General features: G+C 52.8%; 3 protein-coding genes across 3 annotated transcripts in view; 1 reads left to right on the top strand and 2 right to left on the bottom strand.

The window, feature by feature from the left end:
- Nucleotides 1-5,631: 5,631 nt before the first annotated feature.
- Nucleotides 5,632-7,368, bottom strand: UMAG_06097 (uncharacterized protein; the record flags this gene model as incomplete). The annotated part of the gene is made up of 1 exon (XM_011394150.1): nucleotides 5,632-7,368. One exon carries the CDS (start codon nucleotides 7,366-7,368, stop codon nucleotides 5,632-5,634), a length of 1,737 nt encoding a protein of 578 aa, XP_011392452.1.
- A 1,117-nt stretch (nucleotides 7,369-8,485) lies between these two features.
- On the bottom strand, nucleotides 8,486-11,407 carry UMAG_06098 (uncharacterized protein; the record flags this gene model as incomplete). Its single annotated transcript, XM_011394151.1, has 1 exon — nucleotides 8,486-11,407. One exon carries the CDS (start codon nucleotides 11,405-11,407, stop codon nucleotides 8,486-8,488), a length of 2,922 nt encoding a protein of 973 aa, XP_011392453.1.
- A 1,359-nt stretch (nucleotides 11,408-12,766) lies between these two features.
- Nucleotides 12,767-13,141, top strand: part of UMAG_15102 (uncharacterized protein) — a gene marked incomplete at both ends in the record, with an annotated part of 6,068 nt that continues 5,693 nt past the window's right edge. The window contains one exon of the mRNA XM_011394225.1: nucleotides 12,767-13,141. Coding sequence (XP_011392527.1) covers nucleotides 12,767-13,141 — 375 coding nt within the window.

Here is a 13,141-nt window from a genome sequence, read left to right on the forward strand (position 1 = left end):
TGCATTGAGCGCGTGTCGCGCGCGTATGGCGCGCGTACTGCGAGTGTATCGCACGCGTACCGCGGACGTACCGCTGGTGTACTGAGTGCGTGTCGCGCGCGTATAGCGCGCGTACTGAGAGTGTATCGCACGCGTACCGCAGACGTACCGCTGGTGTATTGAGTGCGTGTCGCGCGCGTATAGCGCGCGTACTGAGACACCTACTCGTTCCCGTCCGGTCACTCGTGTATACCGGTTAGGTTACTGCAAGGGTTGCATGATTGTGGGCGATCAGACTAAACGCCAATCGTAGATATTCTAACAGTGTCGCGCGCGTATAGCGCGCGTACTGAGACACCTACTCGTTCCCGTCCGGTCACTCGTGTATACCGGTTAGGTTACTGCAAGGGTTGCATGATTGTGGGCGATCAGACTAAACGCCAATCGTAGATATTCTAACAGGTCAAGGCAATCAGGAATCAGGAATCGGCGGAGCTTTGCTGAAATGAGTCAAAGAAGCACGTCGAGCTGCTGCTTGGCAGGAAGGCGATGGTGAGATGAGACGGAGGGGTTAAAGCCAACGCGACGAAACCAATTCACGCAGATAGGACCGGATGGACGACGGCAATAAGGACCGCGATCCTGACTGAAGTTTGTAGATGCGAGGCCCTACCAAGAGATAAAGGGTGGCTCGCTGGGTGATACCGAGAACGCTGGTGTGTTCAGAGTATTAACGTTGAGAGGGTGAGAGGTCGATGACAGGCACGAGGGTAGGCATTTGTGAATCACTAATGAAGGAGAGAATTTAATCGCGAAAAATCACGAATCACGATTCGTGATTTGTGATTGAAAAGCGTTTGCGTGTTACTAATTGTAAATAACGGGGACGTTGGATGGTTGTTTCCGGGATGCAGAATCGAATGACAATCGTGAATCGTGATTATTCGTGATTCACGATTTGAGTCATGAGTTTCTCTTTTCATGATTCAGGATCACGAATCGTGAATCGTGAATCGTGAATGCGCGATTATATCATGTAAATTAATCACGTATAACGTTAATCACGATTGATACGGATTGGTGTGTTCAAACATGAAACGCGAGAGACAATCATGTATCCTGCATCTCCAATCATTGAATTTCCAAACATCACCTTGTTTGTGCATATCATGCTTGCGAATACGCACCGGCAAAACAAGGCGGTGAAGGTTGGAGATGTTGGTCTAACAGGCTGCACTTGTCTAAATTCGGTCGATCATTCGTGGTTCATGATTGTCCTCGATCTAATCACGAAATGTGAATCGTAAATCATAAAATTCAGTTTCGCGTGTGTTTATGTATGATTCACAAACTCATGACTCCTGGTTTTTCTTCCATTCATTCGTAAATCGTGAATCAGTGAGTTCAACATCTCTTCTCTCTGCTGACGGCTTTTTCATGACATTCCCGTGATTTTCTTAGACTTCTTTTTATTCAATATTCGCGGTGAATCCTTAGCGGGCGCTGGATGATCGAAGTCTCCCTTTCCTTAGAGAGGCGAGTTGGGACTGAGTAGGGTCGAGAATGGTTTGGGATGTATTTGGATAGTGTGAATTGGACAAGGGACTAACTACAAAGTGTGAGCGTTCCCTCTGTATTTATGTACATGAGTCGACTGGAGTATCCTACATGAGCTTCTCCCTATACGTCAGCTCCTCATACAACTGACTAGCTGTGGCCACAACTGGCCAGATGCATGAGTCTGTTCTCCCTCAGGTTCTTCCACTTGGTACGAGTCTGTAGCCAACGGCGTGTTCCCACAGTCGTCCAGCGACTTGTGTGAATCTACTCTGGGCTTCTTGCTACCGGCGCTATGTTGTGAAGTGGGAGAACTCTGGCGAGTTACTATACTTGCGCGCGCACCGCGGTCGTACTGCGGGTGCATTGAGCGCGTGTCGCGCGCGTATGGCGCGCGTACTGCGAGTGTATCGCACGCGTACCGCGGACGTACCGCTGGTGTACTGAGTGCGTGTCGCGCGCGTATAGCGCGCGTACTGAGAGTGTATCGCACGCGTACCGCGGACGTACCGCTGGTGTACTGAGTGCGTGTCGCGCCGCGTATAGCGCGCGTACTGGAGAGTGTATCGCACGCGTACCGCAGACGTACCGCTGGTGTACTGAGTGCGTGTCGCGCGCGTATAGCGCGCGTACTGAGACACCTACTCGTTCCCGTCCGGTCACTCGTGTATACCGGTTAGGTTACTGCAAGGGTTGCATGATTGTGGGCGATCAGACTAAACGCCAATCGTAGATATTCTAACACTTTTGTCGCCCATTTGTGATTCGTGATTAGCGTGAATCATTCGTGATTGGATTTTACATTAGAATAATTAGGGGAAAAACCCCGTGATGGTTCTCGGCAGTTTTGATGAAGGGAAGAAAATGGTGAAAAGATCGCTTAATTTTCTGAACTCGAGATTACATACAAAGTGAGCATATTTATGTCTTTGTGAACTGCTAGTCCTGCGACTCGGGACATCTACCGTCACTTTCCCCCTCGTCTTCGCTCTGTGCGGGGCGTGGCCTGTGTGCCTTTCGGTGGTAGACTCTTGCAGAGTAGGCGAGGGCTATCTCATCTCTGCCTTCGTTTGGTCGTACAGAAACCACGGGTGATGACACGTAATTGATTTTTGATCCTGCTGAATTTATTTTTGATCCTGACGAAATTCCGCGTGATGGTACGTAGTTTTCTGTTGATCCTGCAGAGACTATCCCGAAAAAGTCTTGGTCGACCATTGTATCTTCAACTCCCCCCTCAATGGTCGTACCACCTCAATGGTCGTACCAATCCTAGTCTGTTAACAGCCTTGCGGAGGGCTCGGGTTGGAATGGTTTGGTGAGGATGTTGGCCGCGTTGTCTGCCGTCCCAATGTGCTCGATAGTAATGTCACCGTCTTGAACAGCGTTTCGGACCGTGATTGGATTTTACATTCATGATTCATCAAACCGACTTCATCATGTTCACGAATAGCCTTAAAATTCGTGCAGTGGGGCCTTGAATCGTGAATCACGAATTCGTGATTCGTGATTGAATAACCGTGCATGTGTTTGGTCTATTTACGGCTAAGGCACATTCACGATTCACGATTAGCAGCCCAATTTTCATATCACTCACGACTTACGATTAACTTAAGTCACGAGTTAAGATACAATGGTCGACCAAGAAGCGTTCAGCCATCATGCATGTGGGCTTGTGGACAAACGAGGATGAAGCTAATTATTTTTCTCTAGGAGCTAAAGCAGCCCTGGCTTGTTCAGCTCTCGCGTACCACACGAAGGCTCAGCCACCTAGAGACGAATCGTGAATGACGATTCACGATTCACAAATAACTAACGTAATCCATGTAGTAAAAAATATAACAGTATCAGCGCGCCCATAGTACCGACTGTAATTTCGAATCTGTGAATTCGTGATTACTGAGCCCCACCAAAATCATGGGAATGGTGTGAGTGGATGGCGTCTGTGCCTTCACTCCGGCCCTGAGCCCCACCAACCGACTTTTTGATACCATTGTGGACCCTGAATCCGGCCTTTCAGCCACTAAACGCGCGTCAACGTTGGGCGCAATTGGCTGCAGTGGTTCCTGCTGTGACATCCAACAATTCGGTCTCATTGGTCACGCTGCCACGACAAATCGAGACAACAGAGGAGGTAGTACGCCCAAGGTTTTGATTGTCTTGGCGATATCATGCGTGAGTACAGCGTGGCGTCAACAAACGTGTTCAACATGGACGAGACCGGCTTCATCATGAATCGTGAATGTTTGGTCTGGGTGCTAGAGAGCGGGTCATTCGTGATTGTACCTATTGGTGATCTGGCACACCCTCCTTCTAGGCTCCTCCTCAGGGTTCGCTCTTCAGGGGAGCTACCCGGGGTGGTTTCCGGGATGGCTCCTAGGACGACTGTTTCCTTCTTTCGCGATATGAATGGCATCCCGGCTTCTTGGCACTTCTCAAAGTCGGATTTCGGGTGGACCAAAAGCGAGCTGGCTCTCGAATCGAACCTCACACACGGCCTCAACGCCATCACACTGGCGTCTGCTCATCATCGATGGCCACCGATCACACACAAGCCAGACATTTTGTGATGTTCTTTGGTCGCATCGTATCATCCCTTTCCTGCTCCCACCCCACGCCGCGCATGTAATGCAACCACCTGGCGTTTCGATCTTTGGCCCGATGACATCAACATATCGGCGTTTGGTCGGCAGCGCCGCAGAGAGCGTTGGCGCCACCATTGACAAGGCGCAGTTTGGAACCTTCTATGCCTAGGCACGCGAGAAAGTTCTAACGCAGTCAGCAGTCCGGAGGGCCTTCTTCGACTCGGGTATAACAGTCAACCCAGACCCGGACAAGGTTTTATGCCGTTAAGCTGGCCGTTCTACGCCATCCGAAGCTTCTAGAATGCCACTGCAGGAGATCACTATTCCACGCATAGACTCTTTTTTCAATGCTGCCCTTGACGCTACGCTCAATGCCCACGCTCAGGAACCTAACTCGCGTGGTGTATAGGATTTGAGAGAGATAATTAAGCAAGCAAACAAGGCAGCGCAAGCATCTATTGCAGTCCTAGAAGCCGAAAACACCATGCTTCGAGCTCACCAGGCGCGGAAGAGCAAAACACTGGCAAAAGTGGGACGAATGGTGGCAAAGGGCGATCAACGGGTGCTCTCAAAAGATGTCATGATCACCCGAGAGCATGCAGAGCGAGAACTGGTAGCGAAGGGACCGGCAAAGCTGCAAAATGGACAAGGAAACCGCCAGCAGGAGTAGGAGGAAGAGGAAGAGGTAGCATCTCCTGTGGCTGCATTCTCATGTCTCTGAAGGCGACTCCGAGTCTGAAAATGGCAGTGATGCTGTTTTGGCATCAACAACAACACCATCTCCACCTCCCATGCAAACCTTCGTCATTGATCTCGATGTTGACCCTCTCAGCGCCATCGGTGATCACGACAAAGATCCCTTTGGATTTTTTGAAACACTTCCGCACCACGGCCCTTCCCGAACAAAGTATTGGTTTCCGTCTCGCTCGCCGTGTACCGTAGGCTCCCACCATCTCGCAATTCAAGTCTCGCTTCCTCACAATCACACACGGCCAAGCTCACGATCACGAGGAGTACTACCATCATACCAAGATTAAGGTAAACAATTGCACCGATAATATATGAATTACGTTGTGTGCTACCCTTCGGACTCCTACTCTAGTGCCGCGCTTAAGCATCCTCTTGCCGTCGGTGTGTCATTGACTCGTGTCATTTCTTTGTGGAAGAGGATATATCGCCGACTAGCATCGCATGTGTCATGTGTCAGGTACATCGTTTCATGACTCGGCACAGAACCCATGACTCTCATGTATCTCCCAGTTGAATTATTCAAACGGCGGACAGTTGCGTTCGCGCATAGTCATGAGTACTAAGGTAAAAGCTTGCCTTGTCGGCGGTCCCCGTCGCTCATATTCACAAGGTGATGCGGGCTCTCACGCAGTGCTGGAGCCAAATAGACACAGACCTGATGGAGACGATGTAACCGCGGCCGTCTCCCGATCGAGGGGCCGAACGATCATGGATAGGAAGTACGATTATTATACAGCAAAGGAAGCTGTGTGACTAGATGCTAAACAAAGTGCCTCCCCATATCCCTCGGCGCGTATGGCGGCGGTAGCAAGGTCTCGCCAGTGTGATCGTCAAACATGCCATCCTCAGATAGATGAAACGAGCAAGCGTCTTGTTCGATGCGATAGCGCTGAGATGCACTACGATCGACAGATACAGATGCTTGCGGAGTGGTTTCTGTAGTGCCGCTGTGATTCGGATCGGCCGCCGACGACGTCGGTGAAGTGGCGGATGGAGAGGGATGGGCCATAGTACTAACAGGCGAAGTTGCTGTGGGAGGCATCGGAAGTGGACGACGTGAGCCTGTTCTCGCGAGTCTATTTGCCGCTGGCGCGGTCGGATCCTGGAATGGATTCGCATACGGTAAAGAACCGTTTCGGCTATGATGCAAGTAGCTGGTGCTTGCGCCTGCAGGGAGTGCGGCGGGACCATTGCTTGACGAGTACAAATTCATAGAGCCGGAGCGTTGGTGCGATGGCGGCTGGTTGGTTCCAGACCGGCTGTTGGTCACAGATTCAGCATTCCAGGGAGCAGGATGATGGGGCTGTGCCTGGGCGGTGACATGAGCAGGAGTTGTGGCAGACAGAGGAGAGAAAGGCTGACCATTCTCGGTGGAATAGATGGTAGAGCCCAGATTGATCTCGCTAACGGGGCTAAGATCGGTGGGGGATGACGTCGCTGAGACCTGAGATGAATCAAGACGGATTTCTTGAAAGATGGCGGGGGCTCTGCTGGATTGCCTCATGTCGGTGCCCTGAGGCAACTCGGTCTGGGATCGAACCCAGTACTGAGACTCAGTTGTGGTAGCAGTAACCCTGCTTGGTACCCTGCCGAGGTCGCCCTGACTGGCAAGGAAATTGACATCGAGTCGCAAGCGTGACGACCTGCGCGAGCCGCTTGTCTCGAAATTGGAGGACGATGAGCGTGGAGGCAACAACACGTCCTTGCGTTCGTTGTCTATCTGCGCCTGGAGAAGACGTCGGGGTCGGACCAGTTTGTAGTAGTACAGAAGCGAGCCGATGAGGAGAAAGAGGCCGATCATAACTACGGCTGTGAGGGTAGAAGCAATGATGATCACTTTGGTGTTGGAGGTGGCGGGCATGAAAGACTTGCCTGGTCTGTAGTTGTTTGGGTTGATGACTACGCCCCAGAAGTTCATGTCGGTGAAATTGTTGAGATTGCTCATGACGACATAATGCGTGCCCTCATCGAAGGTATCAGAGGTCCAGATGGCAGGCGGCAGTTGGGTTCCAGACGAATCGGCAAGCTCGTCGATGTGGGAGTAGGCATCGATGATGACCGATGTGGTGTTGTCGATGGTGACATTGTATTTGCCTCGAAAAGGCCCTCGATAATCAAGCACGGACAGACCATGTCCGGTAAAGTAGAAATTGACCGAGTCGCCCGCTGTCAACGAGGTGTAGTAGTAGTCGATAGGAGATGTGTTAACATTGTCTGGGACGCTTGTATTGCGCCAATTGGAAGCTGGCCAGAAGGAAGAGCGCGGGTCCCGATTGTCAATGATGCCAGAGGACCACAGCAACGAGGTGTTCCAAGGATTCGCGACAACGTCTGGGGTTATGGGTACATTCGACATAGTGTTGGCTGCATCAGTGTAGGAGGATGCCGAAGATTGAACGACGTTGTCGGACGATGGCTGGCTGGTTGCAGAAGCCCAAGGTGTGGATGAAGATGATCCATAGCTTGACGTATCAGGCAGATCGTACGACGCGCTCATGATGAACGACGGCCGAGATCCAAGACTATAGCGAATTTGCTAAATGCGATACCAGATGTGACTCTGCCTCGAAGAATGGTGTGAAAGCGATCGAACTGTTACCATACGAGGCGGCAATGTGATCGCCCACCGATAATCAGGTTGAGCCGCAGTAAGGACGAACAAGAAGAATGATGGCAAGTAGGTGCGACTGTGGCGGGGGTGGGTAACGGTAGAGGACATCGTCGAGTGACAGCTGATTGAAATGTATTTCTCTGGGTTACTTCTCCACAATCGTCCATCGTGAATCTGCTGCGGGACCGGCAGAAACTGTGAAATGACTGCAGAATTCATGATTCAGCGTGCCAACCGTGGCTAAGTTAACTCAAGTTAAACAAGTTTTTGACTGGCGAGCGATAGCGAATCGCCCGCTGATTTCTCAAATTTCAAAACAGTGCCTGTGACAGGATTAAAGATATAAATAACTTAATACTGTATATCGGGCGTGATTCAAGTGTCGGCACGCGGATGAATACAAATCGTGAATGTGAATAGTTATCAAAATCCAATGCACACGATCAGCTGGGCATGCACACGCGAGATTGCAGCATGGCAGTCTAAGACAGGTTGCCAAGCTATTTATGGCTCAGAACCCAGTCACGAGTCTGTTGAGTGGCAATCACCGAATCGTAAATCGCTTGCATCAACCATCTCGAGTTCACCTCGTTTTGTTCCGCCATTGTAAATTGTCGAGGTTCTTGGCATTCACGGCATTGATCATCATGAAGTCGTTAAGTCCTGACTCACCACATTTCTATAGCTCCGCTTGATTCGTGATTCTTCACAAGGCTCATTCACGATTCCGGATTGGAGGGCAATCGCTCGAGACTGATGAGCTGTCACGCTGGCTCGCACACAAACTCGCGCTCAACAATGAAAAAGAAGTATACGATTGCATGCAAACATAGGCGGGAGCGTTGAAAGGTAAGCGAGCTGGCAACTACGGGACCAAGGGACATGGAACGATGCGGGTCGAACGAGAACGCGGACAGGGAGCAACGAGAAAGGGCCACGAAACAGATCGAAATGGCGTTAAACTACTTGGGAGGCGGCGGACAAAAGCAAAGATTGAACGTATCTAGGCTGATTCCGAGTCAGTCTTGCAGTCATGCGGCACGGCGTAGCCATCAGTACGCTTTCCTCCACCCCATGGTGTGCGTCCGATGACGCTGGCATCAGTACCCAGACCGCGCTTAGCGAACGCCTTCCAAAGTAGACACTTGTTCTGACCGCCCGTGAGGTGCTTGTCGGCCTGTACAATTGCATCACGCGCATCAAAGAAGCTCGGTCGGCATGGCTGAAGCTTCATTCCGTCCAGGATGAGCTGCACCAACAACGAGTTTCCGTGGCGAGGAACACGTCGCTTGCTCACGCGGTGCTTGCCGAGCGAAGCCAACTCTTCATCATCGAGGAAGAACACTCGCTGCTCCTCGGCGGTGGCGTTGGTAGCAGGAGGGAACAGATTGGTGGTGAAACCGTGCTCAAACACCAGCGCTTCCTCGACCTCGTTGAGCATGGTGGCCCACACCTCGCCGATGGCGTGGACGCCCCAGTAGCCGGCGTGGTCCAAGTAAGAGTAGGTCTCTGGATTGATCGTCTTGTTGGTCGAGTAGGGATAGTTGCGAATACCCTTGACGCGGTTCGAAGCCCACGAGCCCATAGGCCAGTCGTGAGGAGCCGCTCCGGTTCGACGGATGATCGAGGCAAGTGCGTCACCCCATCCTTCGCCCATGCCTCCAGACTCACCCCAACCGAGGCAGCCACTGTTGGCAGGACCTCCAGTCAGACGCGTGGAAAGACCATGGCTGTACTCGTGGATGACGATGCCAGCTTCAAAGTCTCCATCACGATACGGAGTTGACTGGTCCCAAACGTACATGCGCATCCTGCCGCGCTGGCCGTCAGGTGGTGTCATAAAATCAGCATTGTCGGTTCCAGCACCATCTTGGGCGAAAGCAATGACGCCGTCGTAGGCTTCACCGCCGCGGCCAAAATTGTGCTCCTGGAAGTTGCCAGAAACCTCGTCGAAACCGTATGCGTAGAGCAGGTCGTGGTACTCATTGATGGTGACAAAGAGCTGGACGGTGGCAGCTGCAACGTAGTCGGTAGGAGGAAGCTCGGCATGCTTCTTCTCCGACTTGCGCCACTTGTAAGGATAGTCGAACAACATGTCGGTCGACTTGTCTTCGCTCAGACGGCCCTTGGGCCGCTTGAGATTAGTCGACTTCCATTCGCCGTTGCCCGATGGGTCAGCTTGAGCAAAAACGTTGTTGCCTCGCGTGTCAGTGTAGATAGTGTTATTGCCTACGACCCAGCGAGCATCGTCCGCACCGAGCGACGAGAAAGGCGAATGCTTGCCGGGCACCGTGTGCCAGCCGAGGGGAGAAGCCTCCTGGTAGCGCTCGCCCTTTTCGTTGGATCGCTTGCCCTCGGTGGGGTCGTTGAGACCCCACTTGAAAACGCGGTATACGGGATCATGGCTCAGGGAGTCAGGTTCATCGGCTTTGGAAGATTGGGAAGACTTGGTGGGGTGGTAGCCGGAAAAGTCGGGACGACCAAGCTCAGGCAGCTTGCGATCGCCAAACTCGGGGCGACCGAGAGTAGCCAATTTGGCAGGTTTGGCAGCTTTGTTTGCGCGGGGACGGGGCATGCTGTGAACCCAATCAACGACCGTGCTGATGCTACCTGGTCGGTGTGCGTCAGCATAGGCTTCGTACGCATTGTCCTCCAGAGGGATCTGGAACTTCCACACAAGGTTAAGACCGTCGGCTTCGGTCTGGACGTAGGCGAGCTGCGCAGGCACCGGACCCTTGGCAGTGGGGACGTTGTGAAGGTACTCGATCTGAGTGTAAGAGGCTTGAACGCCCGAGTCCGTCTTGCCTGCGTGGGGCTGGAGCTTGTGCTCGAAAGAGGTAGCGATCTGAGCAGCCTCGATTTCGGCAGCGTGCGGGTCCGAGAGGCGCGCAGCAAGTGCCTCATCAGGGGTGGCTTGCTTGAGGAAGTAGATGAGGGCAAGGCGAGGGTCAACGATAGACTCGGGGCCATGGACGTCGCGCTTAGCACGCAGATACGGGAGAGCACCGGTGATGCGCGAAGAAAGGTCTGCACCCTGGAGAAGCGGGTCGTCAGAGGGGACGCCGCAGAGATCGTGAAGCTCCTCCTGGAGAGGCAGCACAATGGCAGGGTCTACGTTGACGCGGTGTGGTGCGTGCTCGGTAGCGGGGCTCGAGAGGCGGTCAAAAACGTATTGGTGGACACCACCGCGAACGTAAGCTTCGTTGTTATTGGCCCAGTCGGCACCACGAGATTCAGTATACTCGGCGGAGGGAGTCTCGGGGTAGAGGAGAGGCTCAAGCTCGGAGCGGAGCTGATTGCAACGCTGCTCAAGCTGGGCTTCGGTTGCTGCTTCGGACGAGGAGACACCCGGGTTGGTAAAGGGAGGAGGGGCGTGTCCGGTAAACAGGGTGGAGCCGAAGGAGAGGATCTTGCCCTCGGGCGAAATATTGATATTGAGATCACCATCAGCGACCTCAAGACCATTGACGAGCTGTCGGACAAAATAGTGCGAGATACCACTGGATGGGTCGGTGTAAGAATCGGGACGGACGTAAAAGTCGTGGCCAGAGGGAGCGAGGCCGTTGGCATACCCGAGGAGGTGCTTTGCGAGGCGGGTGGCCACCGAGTAGGGATTCTTAGGGCCATCCTCAGCGTTGACGTAGTGGATAGCGGCGGCGTAGGCACGCTTGCGGGATGAGTCGAGGCCTCGCTTGGTGGCAGCAACATCGGCGGTGGCATCTAGATCAGCAAAGACCTTGTTAGCGTGTTCGGGACCCCAGGCAAGTGACTTGCGAGAAGGGTCCTGAGGACGAGCAGCGATGCCGTCTACGATATGGGCATGTGCAGTCGGGCTGATAGTGAAAGCAGCGAAGCTGAGCCAAAAGGGGAGTAGGGCAATGAGCGCAAAGAGGCGCTTGTGGCCCTGATTGACGGAACGCGCCATGATGACAACCAGAGAATGGTCAACGCAGCCGACGATGGATCTGTTGCCGTCGTTGCGTCGTGTAGAAGAGACGTTAGTGTGCAGCGGTCAACGCTGCAGAGTCTATGAGGGAGGAAAAGGCGAGCGAGCACAAGCTCGGCGATTCACAGGAGATAGAGCGACGTTGACGAATGAGCGGATGTGCCGAGAAGTGAGGATAGAGTCGAGCGTGAATTGGTTGAGGCTCAGCTAGTCTTGATGGAGCCGAGTGAGCAGATGAATAAGATGTCGTAGTGATTGTTGATGGTGTTGGTTGAAAGATAAGAGAGCAACGGTGTGGTAGAGGAAAAGCGGACGAGATGAGAGATAGGCGACTCGTCAGCAGCGTGTGACCGGGTGGTCCGAACCAGGGTCAAGAGGGGGCTGATCGGGCGGTTGTAGAGTCACGAGTTCAGGGTCCTCTGTCGGATTGCCCAGATGAAAGCAAAGGCAAAAGCAGCGACGCAGGGTGGATGCCGTTATCAACGTACAAATTGATAGCATGCAGCAGCAGCAGCAGCAGCAGCAGCAGCAGCAGCAGCACTGGATCAGTGTCAAGGCTGGGCGTCGACTGAGCTTTCCTATACTCACTTAACTTACTAGCCGGCTGTAAATTTGCGGATGGACCGTTCTCCACTTCATTACAGTCACGCCACCAAACACCAAAAACAAATGTTCGTGATTTAAATAAAAAGCAAGTCGAGCAGAAATAGGCAGGCGGCGTGACCGCTTAGGCTGCGTTGATGACCCACGCTCGTCTAGCCAGCACGCCTTGATCGGAACCCCCTTTTTTGCGTCTCGCTTGACTTTGACCTTTCGTGATTCTGCTGGCGTAGCACTCAGCCATGCGCGCACAGCAGCTCGCTCCTGAATCGACGACGTTGGTGATTGCGAGCACTGCTGGGCAAGTTGCCGTTGTCCCAGTCGTGAGTGATCCTGCTCTGCTCAACGTGAGTCTGCCATGTCGAAATTTGTGATCGGGTTGAGCCAAGTCACGTCCAACTCTACGTCGCAGGTTCGTTTCGTCACTCGATTTGTGGATCTGGGTTCTGTTTGATCGGAATCTGAAATGGGATTTGCAGATCGTCCCGATGACTATTTCCCGATGTTGATGTTGGCGGAGCTGATCGCGATACGCACAGTCACGAGTCTACTTTCGTGTTGAGCTGCGACAGCTGAAAGAAAATTGGACAGCTTTTCCTTCGCGAAGCGAACAACACCAAACATACATACACGAAGCTGGTCCATATCATCACTCATCAACACCATCATCATACAGCAGGCGGCCCTAGCCATCTATCCAGCCATCGTCGAGCAAACCATACTCGTCACCACCTCGCTATGGTGCAGGCAACTTCCCAGTCAGACCCGTCTACGAGCCATGCTTCCACATCCAAAGCCGGCGTTGCTTCCTCGTCCGACCTCTTTGTCTCTTATCAAGACATCTTTGAGCACCTTGAGCTTGCGCGCCATCAACGTGACACAGAAACCATCCGATCCATTCTTTCAGCACGCAAAGACAACCTCAAATCTTGTCTTCAGCCCTTTCCCATCCTCTCAGCTCCTCAATTTGACTCCTTCTCCTCCTCCTCGCAAGCTACGCCTCCTACTACGCTCAAGCTTTCCGATGGCTCGGTCCATACGCCAACAGAACAAACACGGCAGCTCTGCGAAGCCATTGTCGAACAGTACCATATCTCGCACGAAGACGCCTTC

Source organism: Mycosarcoma maydis, chromosome 21 (assembly GCF_000328475.2).
Source record: "Mycosarcoma maydis chromosome 21, whole genome shotgun sequence".
Lineage (NCBI taxonomy): Eukaryota > Fungi > Basidiomycota > Ustilaginomycetes > Ustilaginales > Mycosarcoma > Mycosarcoma maydis.